This window comes from Staurois parvus, unplaced genomic scaffold (assembly GCF_062004578.1).
Source record: "Staurois parvus isolate SC_StPar_1 unplaced genomic scaffold, SC_StPar_1.0 ptg000145l, whole genome shotgun sequence".
Taxonomy (NCBI): domain Eukaryota; kingdom Metazoa; phylum Chordata; class Amphibia; order Anura; family Ranidae; genus Staurois; species Staurois parvus.
Window position 1 is genome coordinate 9,793,936 of NW_028317941.1, and position 19,985 is coordinate 9,813,920.

General features: G+C 43.5%; 1 protein-coding gene across 1 annotated transcript in view; it reads right to left on the reverse strand.

Moving 5' to 3' along the window:
• LOC149464928 (interleukin-5 receptor subunit alpha-like) overlaps positions 1–19,985 on the reverse strand; it is a 65,181-nt gene that overhangs the window by 5,927 nt on the left and 39,269 nt on the right. The window contains exons 4-7 of the mRNA XM_089673886.1: positions 18,087–18,207; positions 9,549–9,705; positions 7,066–7,247; positions 645–775 (exon numbers count right to left, since the gene is read on the reverse strand). Of these exons, the coding sequence (XP_089530012.1) occupies positions 645–775; positions 7,066–7,247; positions 9,549–9,705; positions 18,087–18,207 (591 nt within the window). The remainder of the gene's footprint in view (positions 1–644; positions 776–7,065; positions 7,248–9,548; positions 9,706–18,086; positions 18,208–19,985) is intronic.

Here is a 19,985-nt window from a genome sequence, read left to right on the forward strand (position 1 = left end):
AAAAATTACCTCTTAAACCTAGACTGGTATATCCTTATTCACCCAGTTATATCTTTCATCCCCTAATCCTTACCTCCCTCATCTCCCCCACCAATACACCTCTAACATCCCAAGCTCCTCACCAAGGTTCATCATACACATATGAATACCTCTGATGATATTGCTAAATAAGACCAATGCCACCACCGCCCAGTGAGTGGAATAAAAACAAAAATGCTCAACTGTATAACATTTTATTGGAATACTGTATAATTGAACCATATCTCATTTCCTTGTTTGTCTCTGAAAAAATTCAACAAAAATATTGAAATATAAAAATATAGCCAATAATCTATGGCAATTAGAAATAAGGCATAGGCTATGTTTTGGAGAATTCCACTGACACATTATTAAGGCCCGAAAAATGATGCTGTTTGTTAAATGGAGCTTTAACTTACTCACGTTATTCAGGCAATAATGTCCTATATGTTAGCAGCTTGGCCAACACTCCTCTTTACTAAATCTAGTTCCTAATTATTTATGAAGCATACATTTCAGCAACAGGGCTCTCTACAGAATTGAATAGTGGTTAGGAGCCAAAACTTATTTTTTTTCCCAATAATAATTCAAATTACAAACAAAATGAATGAAATAGAACATATTACCCCGTTTATTTTAACACTGTATATGAAGCAATGGTTTTCTATATTGCTGTATGTTTCTGGAGTCTCCCATGTAATTTCAAGATCAGTTGAGCTAAAATTCAGGTGTATATTTCTTGGAGGATCTAAAATTACTAGAAAGAGAGAGTAGTTATTGATTTACCAAATGTCAGTGCAGAATTAAAATAACCTGCTAAATAAATCACTAATTATGAAAAACTATCTTGATTGAAAGTATAGTATATTTTCAGAGAGCACATATTGTATTTTAAGTTAATATGCCACATGCCTACAGCAGTACCCTTTGTTTGAAAAAGTACAGAGTTTGAAGTTGACCTGGGGTCTGAAGTTTATGCTTTGAAGTTGCTTTGAGGTCTGAAATGTGTGCTATATTACTGATCTGAGGTCTGTTGTGCATGCATTGGGCTGGACCATGTTTTGTGTGTGCACCATGGCAAGTTAAACATAGAAAAACATAATTACAGCAGAAAAAAGAATGAGTAGTCCATCGAGTCTGCCCATTTTTGTTTTGCATTTTTTTGGGGGTTTTTTCTGTGCAGATATATGTTTGTTCCAAGCATATTTGAAGCCATTTACTAAGTGCGGCGCTAAAATAAGTGAATGATATTATAGTGAAAATAAAGTGCAGAGTCAATCTGACATATAGCAAAGAAAAAAGAAAAAAAATTGATTAGCGGAACAGTCACGTGCAGCATATAAAAATCAAATAAAACTGTGACCATACCCCTGAAGACATGCATGCACACGAAATGCATTGGGTGGAGCAGCACTTGCTGATATCATGCTGCCGTTGCCGAAGGTCGGAATGGCAGCCATCTTGGTACTCCATTTTACATCCATTCTTACTTGTTTCCACGTGGATTGTCTTTTATTAATTATTTAATAAAATACTACACTATATTCTACTTTTGGCGCCTGTGGGGAGCTATTCCTCATAGGAGAGGGTTTTTGCCCTTGGCTGAGCCTTTCAGAGGCTTCATTGCTGTTACCTGTACCCAGATGAGATGTGCTTACATGCTGTTTACCAGTAGATGTCTGGTGAGTGTACATCTGACAGAGGTGGTGGATTCTCTGTTGGATCACTTCACAATATTTCACCATGATTGCCGTACTTATATCCCTACGGACAATTTATAGCTCTTACTCCACTGATATTTTATGGACTTTATATATTCTCACTTTGATGCTGCACTTTACTGTTTCACATTTATTTAATGATTTATTGAACATTTTTTTATATTTGATTTTTATATGCTGCACTTGACTGTTCCTTTGATCAATCTTTTTTTTTTTGCTATATGTCAGATTGACTTTGCACTTTATTTTCACTATAATATCATTCATGTATTTTAGCGCTGCACTTTCTATATATTTTTCCATAAGGAGTTGCTACCTATACCTTGGTGCTAGCTGCTTTATAGTTCCAGCGCTCGCCTACACTTGATATTTATATGAAGCCATTTACTGTTGACTGGCTCACTACTTCTGCTGGACATTTATTCCAAGCATCAACTACCCTTTCAGTAAAATACTTTCTAAGATTATTTTTTAACTTTTCTCCAGTTAGTTTGAGATTATGCCCCTGTGTTCTTGATATTGGTTTCAGATTGAAAATACCGCCCTCCTGAACATTATTCACCCCCTTGGTGTGGTTAAAGGTTTTTGTCATGTCTTCCCTTTCCTTTCTTTCCTCCAAACTGTACATATTAGGTTCCTGAAGTCTCTGCTGATATGTTTTATCCCCCAGACCTTTCACCAAGTGGAACTTCATCCTAAAAAGGAAGTTATGCTCTTTTTAATCTCCCCCAACATTTTTGGCACTTTTTTTAAGCGTGTGGGGGTACCTTTTTTCGTAGGTACCCGCTCTCACTTCTGCTGGGATCACCACGGTGATTTCAGCTGAAGTTAATTCCCCTCCTTCAATCTTTTTGCGACAGGACCCAGGAGGATGTGGGGCCATTCACAAACCCCAGTGCAGCTCACGCATATGCATTGGGAAGCCGGCCATGAAGCTGCAGGGAGTCATAGCCGGCCTTCCACATCAAACATGGTGGCACTGCGGACCCAAAGATGGGTGAAGAACCAGCCAGGGTGAGGACAGCACTGGATCCCTTGACAGGTAAGTTTCCTTTTATTAAAAGTCAGCAGCAACTGTATTTGTACTGTTTGTGTATATTTTTTTTCATTAGTTGACTGAAGAACCTCTTTAAACTAATTTATTATTATATAATAAGGAATTGGTTTATTTTTCATTACCAGTAAAATATGAGTGCAAAGGTTGAAAACAAACTAATTCTACAAACCTCTGCTGTTCACTAGCATATCATTTGTCTAAATCTTGTGACCATGACTTATAGGGGTGTATTTATACTTTTATATTCTGTGCAAATGTAGGTAAAATCAAATGTTAATAACATTTTATTTTACCTACATTTGCACAGAATATAATCTGTCTCCAGATTGACTGTTTTTATTTATTCATACACAAGAGTGATTTACAAAAATACTACATTATGGCCATTTATTTATTATGATTTACTATGGTCATCGGTGCCATAGTGGCCATAATGCAGTATTTTCCAGAATTACCATTTTTAATGAATGGATGCCATTTGACCTGGAAAGAAATTGGAATACTATCAATTTATTTTTCCCCAGTTCGTAACGAACAAATGTACATGCAGTTTCATGTTATGAACAGCACATTTTTTAGAAATATACCCTGTAATGTGGAAAAGGTTGCTGATATCCGCTGATATTGTTTAGTTAAAAATACTCACACAGTTTTATATGCTTACTCTGTTATATTTCAAGTATTGTGTATAATATAGAGATGTGTAGATTACTCAATAGATAATTACAAGTCATATACAAAAACAAGGTATTAAATATTAAACACAAGGTATTAAAAATTAAAATATAACTAAAGGCAATTGTTTTTCTTTTGGAATAAAGTGGAGAGGGAATAGAACATCTGTTAGATGTTATTGCTGATTGTGCGCTGGATAGAAAAATTCCCTTTCTCTATTTGTCATGTGTATTATTACCACCAAAAGTGAATGTAAAAGAAGGTAGCAATTTTGGGCTGTCCCCAGAACAGGAATAGTGGGGATATCTTCCAATGGGTACACAAGTTCTGGTGAGCCTGGTAACAATAAGGGATTTCTTCACTTTAGAGGATTTTTCTCTCACTTCCTGTTTTTGGTTATGGGAAATTAGGCAAAGTGAAATATCCCAATGGAACATAACATATTCAACATGTTTTAACAAACGTTTTCCCTTTAGTTCTACTTTAAACACATAAGACTATATAAATTAAGGTCTTCTATTCATGCACAACTGAAAAAATGTAAAAGACTATACATTTCCTTTAAAGCTGAACCTTGGGAAAAGTAAAAGTATTACCTTGCAGTGGGGTTGCACCCACAATTCAAGGATTAACTGCTTTATGTCTAGGGGGACTGGGTAAAACAGTTTTACTTATCAGATCCTACACTTCTGCAGTGTCCTCTGCACTGCTGTTGGTCCTTGCACCTTCTTCAGCGTTCAAGGTGCCTCAAACATCATCAAGACCATTATAAGGACTACAACCCTTCAATATATGTGAGAAAAGTTAATTGCCAGAGAGTAGGGGAACGCTGTTTGCTTGTGAAGTGGTGGATCAGGTAAGTAAAACTGCTTTTCCTCCCCTAGACTAAATGAGCAATTAACTCTGCAAGGGAGAACATTCACTTTTCCTGGAGTTAGGCTTTAATCAATCAAAAAGTATATGTTGTATCACAACAGGATTGATTAAGGTTAGAGAGTTCACAATTAACTTCTGGTCAATGACAGAACTGAATTATTCTTAGTCCATTAATCCATTCATGTACCCTTTAAAATTAAATTGAATGACAAATTTCTGCCAAAGCCAAACTATAGTCAAATTTTTTTTTTAGTTTTGACTACAGTGGGGAATGGTTAGAATCTCTGTGTTTTTTGTGTGTGTGTTTACTTTCCCCACTATAGAGATATTCCCTTATTTCCTATGTGTGCACCCCATTAGGGACACAACAAATAAATAAATACAGCTATATGTCCCCAAACCAATGGCTGGCAATGGCATTACACAGCTCTTTGATCCATAACAAACTGGTATTCAAATTTCCTTATTAGAGTGAAATTGCCATTTAAACTCTTTTACTGCCTTTAAACACAAATATTTTTTTTAAATATTAGAAAAATTGTTTTTAGAAATAAAAAGTAAAAAAAATGCATCCAGTTCTAAAGGTTGAAGGTTTTTGTACCTTCATGTATTCTATGCATGAAGGTAAAAAACCTTCGGTGTGCAGGTCCCTTCTCAGCTCCCCCTAATACTTTCCTGAGCCCGATCTCCATCCAGTAATGTGTACAAGAGCAGAGGCTCTCCTGGGTCTCTCCCTCTTCATTGGCTCAGACACAGCAGTGGGAGCCATTAGCTCTTATGTGGAAGCACTGACTAGGCTAGATTCTGAGCCATGGGGATCAGAAAAGAACTGTCAAAAGTCCTGCGTAACAAGGTAATGGAACTTTATAAAGATGGAAAAGGACATATAAAGATGTCCAAAGCCTTGAATATGCCAATCAGTACTGTTAAATTACCTATTAAGAAGTGGAAAGTTTGGGGATCTCTTGATACCAAGCAAAGGTCAGGTAGACCAAGAAAGATTGCAGCCATAACTGACAGAAGAATTGTCTGGGATTAAAAGAAAAACCCACAGGCAACTCCAAAAGAAATACAAGCTGCTCTGGAAAAAGATGGTGTGGTTGTTTTTAAGGAGTACAATACGGTGATACTTGAACAAAAATGAACTGTTTGGTCGAAGTGCAATATGCTTGACAACACCTTGACATGCCTAACCAGGCCTTTTTATGTCATTGATGCAGTAAAGGCTTCTTTCTGGCACCTTGACCATGCAGCTCATTTTTGTTCAAGTGTCATCATATTGTGCTCCTTCAAAACAACCACACTGTCTTTTTCCAGAGCAGCCTGTATTTTTCTTGTGGTTACCTATGGGTTTCCTTTTATCCTGAACAATTCTTATGGCAGTTGTGGCTGCAATCTTTCTTGGTCTACCTTACCGTGGCTTGGTATCAAGAGATCCCTCTACTTTCCGCTTCTTAATAGGTGATTTAACAGTACTGATTGGCATATTCAAGGCTTTGGACATCTTTTTATGTCCTTTTCCATCTTTATAAAGTTTCATTACCTTGTTACGCAGGACCTTTGACAGTTTTTTTCTGATCCCCATGGCTCAGAATCTAGCCTAGTGAAACAAAAAACAAGAAGCGCACCAACCTTGCGCATTACCTCAGTAACAGAATTTATTAATAAAAGATAGGTACTCACAAACAGCGAATAAAATCAGGCATGTATTCCTCAAAGGGACTTCAAAGATAAGAAGCCAGTGCGAATCCCATCATGGGGGTAGACACTCAGTATAGCTGATGCGTTTCGAAGGCTATGCCTTCTTCCTCAGAGCTGAGGAAGTCCCTTTGAAGTCCCTTTGAGGACTACATGCCTGATTTTATTCGCTGTTTGTGAGTACCTATCTCTTATTAATAAATTCTGTTACTGAAGTAATGCGCAAGGTTGGTGCGCTTCTTGTTTTTTGTTTCACTTTGCAGTATCGATCAGACTTCCCCAGCCCTGTTTTGGAGCTGCACAACCTTGAAATATACTGGTGGTTGCTTGATCTGGTGTTGGTTCCATCTATTTGCCACTGTTCTGGGCCCTAGAGCGCAGGAGAAATCGCAGCTGGTCAGAATCTAGCCTAGTCAGTGCTTCCACGTAAGAGATAACAAACTCATTGACTATTTATACACTGACACTAATTGCAATTTAAAAAGCCACAGATGTGGGACATTAACCTCTAATTGGCATTTTAACCCGTGTGTGTCACCTTGTGTGTCTGTACCAAGGCCGAACATTCCAATGTATGTAAACTTTTGATCATGGCCATTTGGGTGATGTCTGTTAGCATTATGATTTGATAATAAATGGCTTCATATGATCATCATCCTTCAATAAAAGAACATTTTTTGGCATGATCAGTCATATTTTCAATATCAATGCCAAAATTTCACAATTTCTGCTAGGGTATGTAAACTTTTGAGCACAACTGTAAGTATGTCATGTTTGTTATTTTTTTTAATGTTTGTACCTTTGCAATCACTTTAAAAAAGACATCATAAAATATTCAGGCATTTTGGACATCGTATACAAATTGATACATTTCCTTACTATACAATAATTGTGACATAATATAATTTCTGTTACATGTTATAGGAGAGGAAATCTGACACTTCATTATTTTATATCCAACATCATTTTTGTTGAACTTTTTAAAATGAAATGAAAAAACAAAACAAAACACCAAGTTACCAAAATTATCCAGTTTAATTTTTTCATCGAAGAATTGGATTGAAGTTTCACTACTTGATCCCACAAGCTGTACATAAATGCTCACATTGAAGCTAATTGTTTGAGCTTTCAAAACGCATCCCACTTGTCTTCCAAAATAATCTGTTCTGTAGTCTTTGCATGGTACATACACACGGTTCTGCCTATTTCCAAAAATATATATAAATATTTTAAAAAAGCATATTCAGCATTTACATGCATTTTTATTTTTTTGCTTATATATTTATTTGGCTTACTTTCTCTTCAAATGAAGGGTTCCAGCCTTCATTTTTCATTTACTCCCAACTGAATTTCTTTGTATAATTTGTTAAATCTGACTGGGCGGCTTGAGCCCATTATCACAGAATATGGGTGCTTAGAAGACCTTCCACCTATCAGAAAATTCTATACTGATTAGTCTCTTCAACTAAAAAGACTTTTATAACCTTGGAATAATTCCACTTTGCTTCACTGAAGAAGTTACATGGGCAGTTACATGGGCTAGATCAAAGTGGTGCACTTAAATACAGATCTAAGAAAACAACAGTAATACCAGTTTACATCTTAATCTAAGTAAAAGATATATGCCATATTTTTCGCTCCATAAGACGCACTTTTTTCCCCCAAAAAAAGGGGGGAAAATGTCAGTGCGTCTTATGGAGCGAATATGGAGCGGCCGGTCCGGTATTTCCACCGCCGCCGTGTCAGAATACCGAGCCGGCCGCTCAGCTCTGCAGCGGGACCTTATGGAGATGACTGCTGACCTTTGGGGAGGTGGGGAGCGGGTACCTGAATTTGACAGGTACCCGCTCTTACTTCCGTGGAGCTGTTCTTTGACCTTACCTGTTCCTCTATCCAGCGGCGCGCTGTCTTCCCGGCTTCTGTAGTGGCACTGGGCTTGACAGCCGGGTGCCAAGTGCGCATTTTTGTGAATGGTAAGGCGGTACCTGGGACACATGACAGATCCCAGAAGCCGCCGGACCAATCACAAAGAGCAAGTGCTTCTCGCTCATGCGCACTGGGCACCCGGCTGTCATGCCGAGCGCCGACACTACAGAAGCCGGGAAGACAGTGCGCGGCTGGATAGAGGAACAGGTAAGATCAAAGAACAACTCCGCGGAAGTAAGAGCGGGTACCTGTCAAATTCAGGTACCCGCTCCCCACCTCCTCAAAGGTCAGCAGTCATCTCCTGTACTGTCCACAGTCTCTGGTCATCCCTGTGCTGTCCGCAGTCTCTGGTCATCCCTGTGCTGTCCGCAGTCTCTGGTCATCCCTGTGCTGTCCGCAGTCTCTGGTCATCCCTGTGCTGTCCGCAGTCTCTGGTCATCCCTGTGCTGTCCGCAGTCTCTGGTCATCCCTGTGCTGTCCGCAGTCTCTGGTCATCCCTGTGCTGTCCGCAGTCTCTGGTCATTCCTGTACTGTCCGCAGTCTCTGGTCATCCCTGTGCTGTCCGCAGTCTCTGGTCATCCCTGTACTGTCCGCAGTCTCTGGTCATCCCTCTGCTGTCCACAGTCTCTGGTCATCTCCTGTACTATGTCTGCAGTCCATTAGTTCAGAATTTTTTTTCCTGTTTTCTGCCTCTAAAACCTAGGTGTGTCTTATGGTCAGGTGCATCTTATGGAGCGAAAAATACGGTACTTCAAAAATATGTTACTACTAGAGATTATGTTACCACTAGAGATGTGCACATTGAAAAAATTTGTTTAGTTTCGGAATAATTTAACATTATGCCATATTCGTTATGTTAGAATGATTTGTTTTCTGAAGTTATTTCGGAAGATTGGGATTCCTTCCTTATATTTATTTCGACTTGCTTGTGACTTATTGTGACTTTCATGTGATTTGCTTGCAACTATGATGTTTTGCGACTTTGGCCAATCATAACAATACAGAGTATGAACTTACGAAACGGATGAATACAAATGAATTTGTTGTTTTCATTATAATTTATTTCGGATTCATTGAAATTCCTTACTGCTATGATTTGGAGATTTGGATACATCCGAATACTAAAAATGTATCCCGAATTTCGTTTCGTAATTAAACAAATTGCACATATTTAGTTTCCACTTAACGTAAACGTGTGCTTTGCATAGAGGGCAAAGCAACAGGTGCATTTACAGTACATTCTTCAGTCAACAATTGCTCAAAATCACCTTCCTTTTTTGGTTGCCATCTATAAGTAGAAAGCCCTGTGAAAGTTTTGATGTGAAGATTATACAATCTTATGACTGCTATTTCCAAACTCTATATAGTCACAAGGAAGAAAGAGGAGTGAGGTACCCATTCACCCATACACAAAGGTATCAATGATGGAATACAGAAAAAATGAGTACATGCTTCTGGGGTGGGGGAATGTTAAGTGAACCCCTTGCTTTTTGCTGAAAGTGTATACTGTATATTGTAAATGTAAAGGTACAAACAACTTGTCCTGTTTAAACTACACCAAAAAAAAACAAACTTACTTTGGATTTGGTATTTGGCTTTCATGTGGAGTTTCCCTGAAAGCCAAGGTGTATTGGGTATCTTTTGGAGCTTCTCGACCAACAGTCCATGAACAATTAACAAAAGAAACATTATAAACCTCACAGCGGAGGTCCTCTGCAGCAGTATTGTGTTTCCCTACCAAAAACACAAATAGATTAAAATGTGTACTCCAGAGTCTTTAAAATTATAAAGGCAAATGATAATTAAGAGAACAAATACACATATATAGCAATTAAGTAGCCTTTAAAGTAGTACAATTTTTGTTTAGTAGCTAGTAATAATATAATTTAATTTGTATTTCTATAATGCTTTTCTCCCTTCACACTCAAAGTGCTTAGCAGGTGAGGCATGGGCACACTCAGTTCTTAAAATCATCTATATATCAGCTTCATGTAATTCTCTTAACAGATACTTTTAGACTGTGGGCAGCAATTAAGCCTCGTGCACACACATATGTTTTCAGGTATACAATATGCCAAGTGTAAAATTCCCAATCTATAGACCTAGCAGGCAAATTGAATGAAGGCATTATGCACCCATCAATAATTGATCTCAGAGACATCTCAAACTAAACTAAGGCATGCTTCATTTACTTAATGACACTCCCAAGGTGGCACAGGTAGGGCATAGGGACAGCAATAGAAGTGAGTGGCTGTATGCTGTTCTACTCATGTAAAAGCAGATTCTTCTGCATTTATTTTTGCCCTCATAAGCACATATAGCATATTTCCAGCATGCAAAACGTCTGTGTTCAGGAAATTTGTCATACATGCATGCACAGGTTATTGTGTTTTACAAGCAAAAATGTGCCTACTTAGAGAAATAAAGTCAAGGTCATCTCAGACATATTTCTGTGCCCAAAGACTTTTGCCAGAATAGGCGCTAGGATAATTACAAAAACATTAGTATTAGAGTTTAGGCACAAAATATATCGGCCATCACTGTGAATAAAGCCACAAAAGCAGTGCTAGACTGGGAGCTTCTCATGTCAGCCCATAGAGTTACAATGGGAAACATCTCAACCATGACTCAATGTAAAGATCACAGGAAAGAAGAAAACACCAACATGAACTTCAGCTACATTATGTAATATCTGTTGGGAAACTTTAGTACATTCATGGAAAAAAAAACACTGACTTCTCTGGTCTCTATAAGTTCTCTATAGGTACCAACCTTAAAGAAAATACTTTTTGGCGGCATTTTTTTTTCTTCTGCCATTGCATGAGCTTTCTCTGTTGCCTAACTGACAGTGTTAAGGATATGTTGTGTTCAGGTGCTATAGAAAGCTGAATGATGTGGTATTTTATTTAGAATTTTACTCAGTTATGCTTGTGACAATTTCACAAAGCGGTTTGTAAAGTATCTCATTCTTTACAATGTGTTCTTTAAATAATATTTTACCATAAATTGATTGTGTATGTATAAGGTTGTGTCACAAAAACTACAATCAGATTTGACTATGCCTAACTAACTAACACTGTGGTGACAAAAGTGTTCCTGCTGTAAAAGGGCCAGTTAGTTGTGTTTGTCCCCCCAGGCAAAAGTCCCCAGTCCTCCCTAATGGCTGTGGATGGATCAGTAGTGCTGCTTAGCAGTTTTGTAATGAAAGTAAAACTACCAGCTTGGCTAAGCTGTAAAAAAAAGGTGCATGGAATACCTGGATTGGGAGAACAGAATTAAAAATATTTTGTGAATAAAATAGTTTAACTGTTCATTTCTCTTATTTATCTGTGCTTAAAGTTCAGCTTTACTTAGATGTTGTCTACTGAAAAAGCTGAAAGTCCTTCCTTTGCAACAAAGTACATTAAAGTGAAACAAAACTGCATATACATGTTTGGCCCCCAGGACCTTTTGCCACAATGTGCAATTATATCCAGCATATTTGTGCACTGGGGCACACTTACTTTGTATACTGCCCCCTGCAGCAATGTGATTTTTGGACTACCTCTCATTGTATGGGAGTTAAAGTCACCTATTTTCTTCATAAAAATACTTGTTTCTCCCATTATTTACTGGGGGACACAATGACCTCTGTGTATGTTCAATTCCTCTATGGGGTTGCACCCCAAATATAATGAAATCATGGCTTTACCTATTGTCAGGCTCCACCCAACGGGATCTCTAGTGGTCCACGGCACGGGGTTTCCCAGGGCGCGGAGTCTAAGTCCCAGTCTGCCTTTTCACCAGGGCCCCTGATGGTGGGGATGGACTTGGTGCAAGACTGAAACCAGGTCGCGTTCCTGGGCACCCCCGGCGGTGGCAGAGGGGTCCCGCTGGGGGTATGTGCCCGGGTTGAGCCTGCTGTGAAGGGGATGACAGATCCCGATCCGAGCGGGATGGATGGGATGACAGATCCCGATCCGAGCGGGATGGATGGGCAACTGTCAGGAGTGGACGAGGTCAGACTAGCCGGGTCGGAATTGTGCGGGCAGCGTGGTACAGAGGGAGTAAGCGGAGAATAGTCGGGGTCACAAGCCAGGTTCAACAGGTAGCGGGCAACGAGGTACCGAGGGTCAGGCAGAAGGATGGTCAGGGACGAGCCGGGGTCAGAGCAGGAGAAGGTAAGCATAGCTCAGAACAGGCAGAGTTTGGCAACTAGGAAGCGTACTTACAGGACTGGAACAAGACCTTGCGGCAACTTGGAGATGCACAGGCAGCTTTAAATAGGGCGCCCTGCTCTCCCATTGGTGCGGCCGCGATCGCTACTGCGCATGCGCGGCCGCCGCGATCGCCGAGGATTCTGCGCTCGCCGGCTGGGACGGATCGGCGGTCTGCGCATGCGCGCGCCGCCGAGGACCCGGGATCCCTGACATTGCCCCCCCCTACGGGCAACCTCCGGATGCCCAACCGACCCCTACTCAACGGCTGGTTCCGAAAAAATTCCCGCACAAGCCTTGGGGCGTGCACATTTTGGGCCGGCTCCCATGAATTCTCCTCCGCCCCATATCCTTTCCATTTAACCAGAAACTGAGTTTGGCCTCCCCTCTTCCTGCAATCTAAGATAGCTTCAACTTCAAATTCCTCCTCCCCATCCACATCTACTGCCTCCGGTGGCTTAGACCTTCGATCCGGGAAGGGGTCTGGAGTTGCCGGTTTCAACAGGGACACATGGAAGACCGGATGAACCTTCATAGATTCGGGCAGTGCCAGCTCGTATGCCACCTCGTTGACCTTACGTTTGACCCGGAAAGGCCCCAAGAACTTTGGAGCCAATTTCTTTGAAGGGCAGGACATTTTTAAATTTGCGGTGGACAACCAAACCTGGTCCTCTGGCCGCAAACTCAATTCCCCTCTTCTCTTCCTATCAAACGCCCTCTTGTTGTCATCCTGGGCCTTTGCCATTGCTTCCTGCAATACCTTGCTATTGGTTGACAGAAAGGTCAACATATCCTGCGTGGCTGGGACTGCGACCTCTGGGATTAGATCTGGCAGGAATACAGGGTGGAACCCATAGTTTGCGAAAAACGGGGACTGTCTAGTAGCAGAGTGACTCGCATTATTATATGCGAATTCCGCAAGCGGCAGGAGAGTAACCCAGTCATCTTGGAGGAAGGTGGTATAGCACCTGAGGTACTGCTCTAGGGTCTGGTTTGTACGCTCTGTCTGGCCATTGGTCTGTGGGTGATAAGCAGAAGAGAACGATAACTTAATCCCCAGGGTTTCACATAGAGCTTTCCAGAACCTGGACGTAAACTGAACCCCTCTGTCAGATACAATGTCCCTGGGAATTCCGTGGAGTCTTACTACTTCCTTAATAAACACACGTGCTGTTTCAAGGGCCGTAGGTGTGTCCTTTAAGGGTACAAAATGGGCCATCTTGGACAGGCGGTCCACAATCATGAAGATTGCTGTGTGGTCCTGAGAGGGTGGAAGTTCCACGATAAAATCAATGGAAATCATGGTCCATGGCCTGTCGGGTATGGGTAATGGGCGCAAGAGACCCCAAGCTTTGTTCCTGGTGGGTTTATTTCTCTGACAAACGGGACAAGTCTTTATGTAGGTTTCGCACTCTCTGGCCATATTAGGCCACCAGAAAGTATGCTGCAGCAGTTCCAAGGTCTTACGTACCCCAAAGTGCCCGGCCAGCGGGTGATCGTGGCAGTATCCTAATACCAAGGTACGGGCCTCCTCAGGGACCACAATCAGATCCTCCTTCCAGAAAAGTCCTTCCCTATTTAATAAGGGGACACCGGGTGGGCCTTGCATCCCTACGGACGCGGTCTGCAGTTGCGAATGGAGCTCTGATTGGAGGGCTAGGAAATTCCCTGGGGTCAGGATAGTGTCTGGCCTGGGATTCTCCTTGGGATCCCCAAACATGCGGGAGAGTGCGTCTGGTTTTGTGTTCTTAGACCCTGGCCGATAGGTTATGTGGAAAAAGAACCGTGAAAAGAACAGCGCCCACCTGGCTTGACGTGGCCTCAAACGTTTAGCTGTCCTCAGATATTCTAAGTTTTTATGATCCGTAAAAATCAATATTGGGTGTACCGCTCCCTCTAACAAGTATCTCCATTCCTCTAGTGCCACCTTGATTGCCAAGAGCTCCCGATCCCCGATATCATAATTCCTTTCCGCAGGAGTTAGTTTCCTGGAGAAGAAAGCCACCGGGTGCATGAGCTCTTTGATGCCCTTCCTCTGGGACAGGATCGCCCCGACCGCATTCTCGGATGCGTCCACCTCCAAGACATATGGCAAGGACGAATCAGGGTGGCTCAAAATAGGAGCTGCCGTAAACAACTCCTTTAAGGCTTCGAAAGCCCTCTGTGCCTCAGGTGTCCATTGGAAGCGAACCCCCTGCCTGGTCAGCTGGGTGATCGGGGACACTAGGCCTGAAAAGTTCTTAATGAACTTTCTGTAAAAGTTAGCAAAGCCGATGAAACGTTGGACCGCTTTCTTGTCGGTGGGCGCTGGCCAATCTAAAATGGCCGAAACCTTTTGGGGATCCATGGCTATTCCCGTGGGAGAGATGGTTAGACCCAGAAACGAAATACTACTTTGTTCAAAGCAGCATTTGTCTGCCTTGGCATATAAGCTGTGTTGGCGGAGCCGTTCCAACACGTGCCTCACGTGACCTCTATGGTCCTCCAAGGTTGGGGAAAAAACAAGGATATCGTCTAGGTATACGATGACGAAGATATCTAGGTAGTCCCTGAACACATCGTTTATGAAATGCTGGAAGGTGGCAGGGGCGTTGCATAGGCCGAAGGGCATAACCAAATATTCATAGTGCCCGAATCTGGTACGGAATGCTGTCTTCCACTCGTCCCCCTCTCTGATACGGACTAAATTATAGGCACCTCTCAAGTCTAGTTTAGTGAAGACAGATGCAGACTTCAGCCTCTGAAAAAGTTCGGGGACCAGTGGTAGCGGGTAATGGTTCTTTACTGTGACCTTATTCAAGTCCCGGTAATCTACGCAGGGCCGGAGGGACTTGTCCTTTTTCTCCACAAAGAAAATGCCCGCCCCGGCTGGCGACGTGGAGGGTCTAATAAACCCCTTATGGAGGTTTTCATCTATATATTCCTTTAGCACCCCTAACTCCCGTTCGGACAAGGGGAATATCCGCCCAAATGGGATCTCCGACCCTGGGAGGAGATCAATTGGGCAGTCGGTCGCGGGGGGAGAGAGTGCTCGGTGCGGGGGGAGAGAGTCCGCCCCCCGCTTGCTAAACACATCCAGAAAATTATGGTAGACTGAAGGAATGACTCGCGCCAGCTCCGCATCTGTCTCTAGACACAACACGGTCGGCGGTATCGGGGAGATCTTAGGGAGGCAGTGCTGCTGGCAGTATGTGGAGAGGAACTGGATAGAACCCGCTTTCCAGTCCACCTGGGGATTATGGGCACGTAACCACGGGAGCCCCAAAATAATGGGAAATAATGGGGATGCTATGGCGTCCAACCGAAGGAGTTCCTCGTGATGGGTCGATACGGTAGTACGGATAGGTGGGGTCTCGTGGTCCACCACCCCTGACTTAATGCGTGACCCATCTGCTAGAAAAATATTCAATCCCACCTCCTTGGTTTGTAGAGGAATTTGTTGCTGAACTGCAAAGTCTAAATCTACGAAGCAACTACACGCCCCAGAATCCACAATAGCCGTGGTCACTACTGTTCTCCCTGGTAGCTGAAGTGACACAGGTACCGCTAGGTAACTAGTGTTGCCCACACTGTTAGAAGATACCGTAGAGAAAATAGCGGAGCACTTACCCCTCTTGGCTGGACAGGTACATACCATATGGCCTGCTCCCCCACAGTAGAGGCAGAGATGGTAGGTAAGACGCCTCTGGCGTTCCTCGGGTGTTAGTGTCGGCCGGATTCTTCCCGATGGACCGGTTTCGGGTGTATCCATAGCATCCTGATTCTGGCTTGCCGGCTGGAACAGGGTTGAAGCCTGAGGAGGTGTTCCCGTTGGGCCTCGTCCTTGGTTGCCCCTTTCCTGCCTGCGCTCCCACAACCGGCGGTCAATTTGTATAGTCAAAGCTGTTAAGGCCTCCAAAGTGCTAGGTATGTCTATTCGGGCCAATTCGTCCTTCAGGGATTCAGCTAACCCTACACGGAACTGGTGGTGCAGAGCCGCCTCGTTCCATTGGCAGTCACTACGCCAACGCCTGAAGTCGGCGGCATATTCCTCCACTGTCCGGTGACCCTGCCTGAGCGTATATAGGGCCCTCTCGGCCGTTGCGGTGCGCAGGGGGTCGTCATACAAGAGGGCCATAGCCTCAAAAAATACCGTTACCGACTTTAACAGGGGGTCTCGATTCTCTCGGAGCCGGTGGGCCCAGTCCTGGGGTCCTCCCTGTAGTAGGGAAATAATGAACCCTACCTTCACCGATTCGGAGGAAAAGGTCCGGGGCTGGAGGTCAAAGTATAACTGACAGGAGTTACGAAAGGCCCTGAATCTCCCTTGGTTTCCAGAAAAACGTTCCGGTGTGGGGACACGGGGTTCTGGTGCGGGTTCCCCAGGCCCCCTGGTAGAGGTAGCTAAAGTCTGCATGCGACTCTCCAATTCCGTATAACCCTCCTGTAGGCCCCTAATTCCCAGTGTAAGGGTCTCCATCCGTTGGCAGATGTCGTCCAGAGGGGAAGTTCCCCTTCCAGGCTCAGTCATGGCCGCAAGGTACTGTCAGGCTCTACCCAACGGGATCTCTAGTGGTCCACGGCACGGGGTTTCCCAGGGCGCGGAGTCTAAGTCCCAGTCTGCCTTTTCACCAGGGCCCCTGATGGTGGGGATGGACTTGGTGCAAGACTGAAACCAGGTCACGTTCCTGGGCACCCCCGGCGGTGGCAGAGGGGTCCCGCTGGGGGTATGTGCCCGGGTTGAGCCTGCTGTGAAGGGGATGACAGATCCCGATCCGAGCGGGATGGATGGGATGACAGATCCCGATCCGAGCGGGATGGATGGGCAACTGTCAGGAGTGGACGAGGTCAGACTAGCCGGGTCGGAATTGTGCGGGCAGCGTGGTACAGGGGGAGTAAGCGGAGAATAGTCGGGGTCACAAGCCAGGTTCAACAGGTAGCGGGAAACGAGGTACCGAGGGTCAGGCAGAAGGATGGTCAGGGACGAGCCGGGGTCAGAGCAGGAGAAGGTAAGCATAGGTCAGAACAGGCAGAGTTTGGCAACTAGGAAGCGTACTTACAGGACTGGAACAAGACCTTGCGGCAACTTGGAGATGCACAGGCAGCTTTAAATAGGGCGCCCTGCTCTCCCATTGGTGCGGCCGCGATCGCTACTGCGTATGCGCGACCGCCGCGATCGCCGAGGATTCTGCGCTCGCCGGCTGGGACGGATCGGCGGTCTGCGCATGCGCGCGCCGCCGAGGACCCGGGATCCCTGACACCTATACCCCTGTACATACTGAAGAATATCAGATGAGCTCAAAGCTGGCCATAGATGGTTCGAATCTTGGGCGGTTCAACAGGATGATTTGAAGGTAATGTTGAATACTCAGGGGTTCTCACATATGTAGGGTGAAGGGTTCCGGAGTAGTCTGGCTGGAGAAGAGAGGGCTGTTTTTTAGCACTCTTTGGTTTGCTAAGTACGTATTAGGAATTTCAGAAGTTTTGGTTGGGAAGAACCTCCAAACCCTGATTACAGGGACTTTGGTCCTAAATTGGTAAACCCATGTGTGCATGTGTCAAGAAATGGGAGAGGAAGTAGAAAGCACCCGGCTGTGAGATAGTGAGTTGGACACCTGTGTGAGCAGGGTGAATTGAGTGTAGGACTGCGCCACAGTTGCTGTGAAAACATCCTCTTTGGGACGCCTGAAGCCAAAGGGAAACCCCAAAACCCCAGAGTGAGACTGGTATGGTTGTGATGCACCTTTAACTTGTTTTACAGTTTTGAAAAAGAGGATGGACTATTATGGGTTTTTTGTTTGCAAAAGTCAAGCTGTTTATCTATTTGCCTGTATTTTTTGGAATAAAAAAGGATTGTTTGTTTTTACCAACATGCTTGGCTGATGACCTCGAGCTCCACAGGTGGCAGGTGACACAGGACACTTATTGAATATACTTTACCTTCAGGTATGGCCTTTTCAATTTTCCACTCACTGCCAGATGAAATATTTAATTCCAATCCATTGTGAATTACAAAGTCCAAGTGATCCGTAACAAAATGCTCATGGAAACATTTGGATATCTGTAAAAATGCAAAATACATTATATTATTATTATACAATGGTTGACCTTCCTATTATGTCTAATAGACAGGAGTGAAATTCTGGGGGAGGGACCTAAACATGGCGCCGTGAGCTAGTGAGGTGAAGGAGCTCCAGACGCCGACGTTATGGCAGCTATCTAACTGGACCACTTGACACTCCACAACCAGACCTACCTGATCCTGACAGCCGGTGCTGTGGGTGGATCCTCGGTGTCTATTGTAGTGCACCTGCTCCTGACTCCTGGAGTGTGCTCAGGTCTGCACAGTCTTGCTGGCTGGAGTGGTGAGAACTGCCCTTGGTGCTAGCACGATTCCTGGTTCTCAGAACATGCTGAGGAGGTGGGGGACACCTGAGGGATACCTGTGCTGGATGTGGAGGTGGAGAGGTGGTCAACGGTGATGATGAGCCCTGCCTGAGGAGTGGAGCAGTGGAGAGGCAGACACCAGGACCCTGGAGTTCCTGTCAGTGGAGGAGTGAGGAGGAAGGAGGAATCCCAAGGGAGATCACTTGAGAGAGCATGTGACTCTGAGACACCTGTAAGCACAGGACACTTTGGACCAATTGTATTTCCACACAGACCATGCCCAATGGCGATTCTGTATACAGGGCCAGGAGTCTCTGGAAGGGATGGAAGAGTACATACAGGAATGGAGCCAGTGGACCAGGTCTGGTTGGTGATGGTAAGTTGCCGTGGGCAATGGCAAGATGCTTATGCCAATATTGCTGTGTTTCTGTGAAAAGTAATTGTATGCATGAGAAATGGGACTGGGCGGTCAGAAGAGTAAGGTGCTGGGTGATCTCAGAGGTCAAGGGAGTGTGAAAATGTTGCATATATGCTTAAAGTTATCCAGAACTGTACATGTGACAGAGAACAACTAGGAGGAGGAGTCTAATATTGGTCCGATAATATCGTATGTGAGCAGTGATTATATAACCAGCGGATAAGCCCAATCAATATGAAGAGTAGATCCGCCAAGGGAGGAGGGGTAAAAACCCTACAATTGAACGCAAATACGAGTACAATTAAGAAATATATGCCAATACAGGAAAAAAGTCCAGAGATAAAAGGCCCTGAAAAACAACAGAAAAGAAGTAAAAAATATAATGGGGAAAAAACTAGACTGTCATTTGGAATGCAGGATGAAAATTTTACGAATGAATCTATAAATACTGACAATGTAATAGAACAAAATGTGGTGGATCAACAGGGAGCTATATCTCAAATTCCTACAAAAACCAAGATGGTGGAAATGTTTGTAAAATTGGAATGCTCCATGAAAAATGAAATGACGGTAATTCATAAGGACCTGGGACGAGTAGAAGAAGTAGAAGGGAAAATGGAAACCCAGGTTCAGCAGTTTATTAAATTGGGAATGCAAGTAGAAGAAATTAAAAGGGAACAGAGGAAGCTATCATATAAATTAGAGGACTAAGAGAACAGAGAGAGGAGAAATAATCTAAGGGTCCAGGGTCTACCAGAAGATACAAGAGAAGAGTGCTTGTGAGAAAAAATAAAGAGTGTGTTTAATCCTTTGATAGGAATATCAGATAGAGACCCTTTAAAAATTGAGAGAGTGCATAGAAGTAGACGTCCACCAGGAATTACATCAGAACTTCCAAGAGATGTGATTGTCTGCTTCCATCATTATGAGGAAAGAGAGAGAATATGGAAGAAATTGAGTGAGACTCCTGAAATAAAATTTGGAGAAACAAATTTGCAGGTTTTTGAGGATGTAGTTTTATCCAGAAGAAGAGA